Source organism: Solanum verrucosum, unplaced genomic scaffold (assembly GCF_900185275.1).
Source record: "Solanum verrucosum unplaced genomic scaffold, falcon-dt-bn FXZP01000488.1, whole genome shotgun sequence".
Classification (NCBI taxonomy): domain Eukaryota; kingdom Viridiplantae; phylum Streptophyta; class Magnoliopsida; order Solanales; family Solanaceae; genus Solanum; species Solanum verrucosum.
The window spans coordinates 75,457-82,940 of NW_026020535.1; the positions used below are offsets into that span (position 1 = coordinate 75,457).

The 7,484-nt window shown below is 31.6% G+C and overlaps 1 protein-coding gene across 1 annotated transcript; it reads right to left on the reverse strand.

Moving 5' to 3' along the window:
* Positions 1–85: 85 nt before the first annotated feature.
* On the reverse strand, positions 86–4,652 carry LOC125809896 (putative late blight resistance protein homolog R1A-10). The gene is made up of 2 exons (XM_049489446.1): positions 1,864–4,652; positions 86–173 (listed from the first exon to the last, which is right to left on the reverse strand). The coding sequence occupies exons 1-2, from the start codon at positions 4,572–4,574 to the stop codon at positions 86–88; spliced, it is 2,799 nt and encodes a 932-aa protein (XP_049345403.1). The 5' UTR covers positions 4,575–4,652.
* Between the last annotated feature and the right edge of the window lie 2,832 nt (positions 4,653–7,484).

Below are 7,484 nucleotides of genomic sequence, written 5' to 3' on the forward strand. Positions count from 1 at the left end.
AAAAATGGAAAATAATATGTTAGATGTACCATAATTAAGGAACAGGAGAACATTATAGCAAGAATGAGCATGCAGGTATAAGAACTTACACATTATTGCGGCAAGAAGCAACTTCTTTCTCAAAGTCAATATCATCATCTTCATCTATTGTTACACTACATCGAAAATGCTTGCTACAAAAGATGAAAAATGAAATGTTACACTTCCCAAAATCAAGAATGAGCATGCAAGTATAACAAGTTACACAATATTGGAAGGATTCGAATCAATCACAATGACAGCATCAAGAACTTTTGTTGAATTGGTGTAATTTGACTTACTAAAGCTATTATCCAGATTATTATCGAGTTTACTATAATGATGAGTTAAATATTGTTGTAAATCAAGGAAGAAGATGTCTTACTAAAGATTACGAGTATGGACCTCGATAGAGCTTCCATAGTTGTCTTGAATGTCCTGTTGAATTTTCTTGGCGGAATTCCCAACAGATTGTTGACAGTAACTTATATCAATAAGAGCTAGTGTGGTTATATCTGCAAAATCTCGAGGGATTGAATCCAAATAATAGCAACTTCTAAGAAAAAGTCGTTCAAGGTACGGAAAGTGATCACTACTAGCTCTCCAGTACCGAATGCATACTTCATGCAGAAACAAGAACTTCAAGTGAGGAAACCCTTCCTCAACTACTTCCCACTCCTCGCCTATGAAGGATTTCCATGATAGTTTAAGGACCTCGAGTTTGGGTAATTTACCAACAATGCTCAAATCCTTCCATGCCAAAAAGAATTCTCCGCTAAAAGTTAAACTCTTAAGGTTTTGTGGAAAAGCATCCGGAGGAGGTAAGCGTAAAGTTGAAACATCATGTGGAGGTGCAGTTGCCCTGAAAGGTAAGAGTAAACTTGTATAAAGTTGAACAACTAGCCACATGAGTCCTACATGACACAATACACATAAGACACCAACTATTTCCATCACATTTCCAGCTAGGTCCACTAACCTTATCATCATGTAGACAAAAGAAGAGACCAAAGTTATAAAAAAAAAAGACAGGAAAAAGTAGAAAAATTGTGATCATACATTATTAGACCCTACACTAATCTCTTTAGAAAAATAAGTTTCAATAAAGGAGTTCAAGCTGTATATTGATAACGTCCAATTCAAATTCAAGTGTAGTACGGTCTAGCAATAATAAACTCAACAAAAGTTGGGGTCGAGGAGTACACTTGTGTCAAGGTGACAGAGAGTGTTCTGGCCTATACAGTATGTGTGTATGTACATAAAATTTGGAGTATCTAAAGAACCACTGACAAATGGCTATACGAAAGATCATATACAATTAAATTACAAGCCATTTGCAATCATCCTGCCACCTTATGCAGAAAAAATGAAAATTCTGATTTGACATTTATTTCAGAGAACTGGCTAGTCCTCAGAACACCTTAACTACTCGCTGCAGAGAAAAAAAAAAGACGCAAAAAATGGAAAATAATATGTTAGATGTCCCATAATTAAGGAACAAGAGAACATTATAGCAAGAATGAGCATGCAGGTATAAGAACTTACACATTATTGCGGCAAGAAGCAACTTCTTTCTCAAAGTCATCTTCATCTGTTGTTATATCGAAAATGCTTTCTACAAAAGATGAAAAATGAAATGTTACACTTCCCAAAATCAAGAATGAACATGCAAGTATAACAAGTTACACAATATTGGAAGGATTCAAATCAAACACAATGACAGCATCAAGAACTTTTGTTGAATTGGTGCAATTGGACTTACTAAAGCTATTATCCAGATTATTATCGAGTTTACTATGATGATGAGTTAAATATTGTTGTAAATCAAGGAAGAAGATGTCTTACAAAAGATGACGAGTATGGACCTCGATAGAGCTTCCATAGTTGTCTTGAATGTCCTGTTGAATTTGCTTGGCGGATTTCCCAACAGATTGTCGACAGCTACTTATATCAATAAGAGCTAGTGTGGTTATATCTGCAAAATCTGGAGGGATTGAATCCAAATCATAGCAATTTCTAAGAAAAAGTCGTTCAAGGTACGGAAAGTGATCACTACTAGCTCTCCAGTACCGAATGTATATGTTATCCAGAAACAAGAACTTCAAGTGAGGAAACCCTTCCTCAACTACTTCCCACTCCTCGCCTATGACGGCATTGTCTGATAGTTTAAGGACCTCAAGTTCGGGTAATTTACCAACGATGCTCAAATCCTTCGATGCCAAAAAGAATTCTCCGCTAAAAGTTAAACTCTTAAGGTTTTGTGGAAAAGCATCCGGAGGAGGTAAGAGTAAAGTTGGAACATCAGCTGGAGGTGCAGCTTTCCCGAATTGTGTCTTTTTGTACAATAATTTCGTCTGAAACCTCAGAGGATCTTGCGGAGTAGAACCTGAAGGTGCAGTGCTTTCTAGAACGCAAGCAGCACCTGGATAATAAACACGAAATGCCAATTTCTCGAGCTGATATAAGTAGCGAAAATCATACAGGTCCTTGTGATTGCGAAAGTCCTCTTGGACGCCAAATACTTTCAACTTCTTTAAATTGGGAAATAGTCTAAAAAAAGACCCTGTACAATACCGAGGATTCAATTGATTGAGGCATTGCAAACTTTTCAAAACCAATCTGTTCTCTGTAGGCTCATGACTCCGCAAGTAATTCCAGCCCATACGCAGCTTCCTCAATTGTGGCATCGTCAAAATTTCCGATGGTAATATGAAAGGATAACTATCAGTAAATGGAAGGTAAAGTTTAAAAGTTTGCAGATAGCATAGGCGTGATATCGATAGAGGAATGTCTATTATTGATGAGGGAACAGCTTCTATCGATCCTCGATACTGCAATAAGCAAGGATTAAAACACAAAGATAGGTATCTCAAATGAATTAGAGAAAGTACTCCACTGGGAAAAATTGGGCATGGAGTCCAACCAAGATCTAGTACTCTTACTAGCTTGAAAGACAATTCCAGTGTGATGCAATTGAATCCACGTGACATGATAATAGAATGAGCCTCACTGTTACGACACCAAGCCAATTCTTCCTCCTTATAGATACTGATCCGACTTCGCTTCTTAAAGGAACACTGCATGGATTGTGCACATGAATTTTGATCACTCTTTCCTCTGATAACATTCCCAAAATTCATGTTTCGAGCTTCCCTCAAACAGAGTTCACGGGTCACATCATGCATTCCACAGCTCTGTATTTCCCCATCAAAACTCAATTTGTGGATAGAAATTAGACTTCTATCTACAAGTTCGTTTATACATGTTTCTGCCACCTCTTCTATGCTTTTTCCCTCTTCTTCATTCAAAAACCCCTCTACGGCCCATAACTCAACAAGTTTATTTACAAAAATCCGTTCATCCTCGGCGAAAATTGCAAAATACAGAAAACACGGTTTTAGGTGAGAAGGCAAGTGATGGTAACTCAAAGCCAACACTCTCATGCATTGTGCTTCAGGATCTGTGCTTACCACCGAACTTACATTCTCCGCAATTCTTTGCCACTCATCTAATCTTTGACCGATTTTGGAGAGAAGTCCAGCAGTCACAGTAATTGCTAGAGGTAATCCTCCACATTTTAATGCAATTTGTTTCCCAATATTTTCAAATTCAGGAGAATAAGAACCTTCTGTTTCAAAGTTCTTTTTGTGTAGTAAATTCCAACTTTCGTCAAAATTCATGAGGCGCATGTGATGAGGAGGCTTACCTGAACTAGCATATTCAGCCACTTCCACATTCCGAGTAGTCAGGAGTATTCTGCTTCCATTAATACAGTCTGGGAAACATAGTTTTATATCATCCCAAGCTTCTGTAGTCCATATGTCATCAATGACTACCAAGTATCTCCTGCCTTTCAGATGCTTTTGCAGTCGGTCCGCTAGTTGATTCTCAGGTTCATCACTTATCGAAGAAAGAAGGCCTAGGATTACATTTCTCACACAATACTCCTGTGAAACAGTTACTTTTGCATGAATATCAAATCGAGACATAATGTAAGGATCACTACAGAGTTTTGCAGCCAAAGTTGTTTTCCCGATGCCTCCCATCCCTACGATTGAGACAACTTCTAGTTCCCTTCCTCCTCTAACAAGTTGATCCAGCATCATCTCAAATTCATTTTCACGGCCAACCATTATATTCTCGGGCTGCTCAACATCATGTTCAGGTAAACTGACAAGTGAGCTAGTTTGTGGTTTTAGATCTTTCATGCTGTCCGATGCTGCCATCCACTGTTTCACGGTGGAAGCAATGCATTCTAGTGCTTGTTCCAAGACGAAAAAAATCTCCCACATAGCCCTGCTTCTTTCCTCCAAATTCTGTGCTAAAAAAACATTTCTTGATTCCGAGTCAACCATATCTTCTGTTGTGTATGCTACCTCTACGATTTCAACTTCCAAGATTGTTAACTCCTCATGATCGCCCATTATATTGCAGGATTTCTCCAGAATAGCTCTCAATGATTCGAGCTTTTCATAAAACGGTTGCAAATCACATCCAGTAAGTTCCATTGATTGATGTATGGTTCTCATAAGGGAAGTAACAGCAGCATAAGCCATATATCCAAAAAATAGAAATATCTCTCAGTATGAAAATGGACAAATTGCCACAAGTTATGTAATTTTTCAGTTCTTAAGAAAACAGAAAATGCAAGGTTCTTTCTTTTACTAGCTATTTCCATCACATTTCCAGCTAGGTCCACCAACCTTATCATCATGTAGAAAAATTTGTGATCATTCATTATTAGACCCTACACATATCTATTCATGAATATAAGTATGTTTCTTACATACAAGAGATTGATGATTTTAAGAGCCTGTTTGAATGGACTTTTAAGCTGGTCAAACTGACTTAAAAGTCAGTTTTTGACTTATTAGAGTGTTTGACAATTAGCAAAGTGACTTATTTTAAGTCAAAAATGACTTATTTTAAGCCAAAAGCTAAAAGCTAAAAGCTAGGTGAGGGGAGTTTTTTTTTTTTTTTTAAACTTAAAAGCCCTTTTATGTTGACCAAGTATATTACCTTTTTGCCCTTAATTCTTTTATACAATTTCCAAATTGCCCATATTGAATTATTATTATTTTATTATTATTATTATATTATTATTATTATTATTCAACTGCAACACTTTTATCCAAACACATAACTACTTATTTTAAAAATAAGTTCCAGCACTTTAAAAAGTTACTTTTTTTAAGTCATTCCAAACGGGCACTAATTCCATTGAAAGCAACTTCATAGAATTTTCCAAATCAAAGAGAGAGAAATATTAAGATCCAAGTAGGAATTAAGAATGAAAGAATTAAGAGAATATGTTGGTACACTCTCTCAAATTAATATATGAAAAAAAATTATTTATTATTTTCTTTCAATAGAGAGATTTTGCGTAAATTAAATAATTTATTCATTTTCAAAAAAATTTCATAATGATTTTAAAATATTTATCTGAATAATAAATTCCTCATGTTAATAGTCAATTTAAAAGTTGTGTACAAAAATACATGACATCTCTTTATTCATTTCATATTGATCAAGTTTCTACGCTTCTACTCCTCTAAGTGTTATCTAAGTAAGGTAAACATTTTTTATATATATAAAAAAGGAAGACTGACTCTTCAATTATAAAAAAAATATTTTTGAGTTGAAAAATTGTATATCCACTATAAAAGTTAAATATGTGATAGTTATAACTAATAAGCATTACATTAAGTTATGGAATAGTTTAAAAATTAAGTACCTTAAAAACATGATTTATATTTTAGATTATATAGCCATAAATTATTGGAATGTAGTTAATCATTTCCATAAAAATAGGCTCATTAAGAGTTGAGAGATGATATATTTGAAAAACAGTTATAAATTGTTAAAGACAATATTTCTCAAAAGTCTGAAATTTTTTTAATAACAGTTAAAATTATTTTTAATGTTAATTATAAATACTGTTATTTTAACATATTCATTGTTGCCTATATTTTTGTGGAAACAACTGAATGTATTTCAAATTCATTGTTGTCCATATTAGTAATTATTAGATTTAAAATTTTATTTTATAAAACTTAAATTGTTAAATTTTTTAAATTAATTTTGTGAATTCAATATAAGTTTTGTTTTTAAAAGACTCCATTATGCATGGAACAATTATTTCAGCCACATATTCATAATTAGTTAATACTTATTTGTAATTAGTTAATACGTATTTTATTAATGAAACAATGCAATCTAAAAATACGAATGTGTCTTAATATTTTGGAAATCAATTATTTTTCTTAATTGTTCTCTCCAAAAGCTTTTACCCTTTTTGAATGTGTCTGAGATTACGCATGTATATTGTGTTGGGGGAAAAGCTTGACCTTTTTTTTTGTTTTTTTTTAAAAAAATTTTTTATTTGAGTTTGCAGTTTTTATTAAAAAAAAATTAATTTTTGTGGTGGTTACTAAGTAAGTTTACACATATTTTTAAATTTTAATTAAATTATTTCTTTTTTTATTTTTTTATTTTATAATCTTAAATTGCAATTTCAAACTATTTAATTTTTAGTTATTTATAAACTAATTTTAAAAAGGATAATGAATTTTTTGGAAAACAGTTACGTTGATTGGTGAAGAATTATCCGTTTGTTTGAATATTTTATCACTAACCACTCCTTTTATTTAGGATAGAAGTGGGAAGTTAATGTGCAGTTAAAATATTTTTTTATTTCTTATTTTTCATTATTATTAAATAAAAATGTGCAGATAGATGGTTCAAATTTTAAAAATACCTTTCCAAAAAAAAAAAGGACCACAACGTTGAGTTATTTTAGAAAATATTTTTTTTATTTTTATTTTTTATTTTTAATTTTCTTTTTAGTGTTTGAAATTTCTATTTTTATTTTTAGAATTCCAATTAATTTTAATAATTTACAAATTTTGTTTTTTTTTTGGTAGTGCTGACAATAAACATTATAAATTTTTTAACAGTCCAAAACGTGTTAAAAAATATATAACAATTATCTTTTTATTTATTAGTTTTATTTTCAATATTTGATGATTTATGTTTTTACTGGTTTATTTTTAAAAAAAATTATTTTTAGATTTTAATTTAATTCTTCTTTGTGGTAAGTTTTTTTCTGATTTTTATAATATACAGATAAATAATATATCTATATATAGATGATTATTATTATAATAATTATTATTCTATTATTATTATTATCTATATTTTTTTTTCTTTATATGAGAAGATTGTGGAAAGATGGTTAAAATTAAAATATACCTTTCCACAAAAAAAGGATCACAACTTTAGAGTGTTTTTTTTTTAATAAATACATACACATAATTAATTTTAATTTTTTTTAAATCTGATTTAGTGTGGAGCTGACATGTGACACTTTTTCTTCTCCTTTTATATGTGCAGTTAGATGGTTCAAATTTAAAATTTTAATTAAATTATTTCTTTTTTTATTTATATTTTATAATCTTAAATTGCAA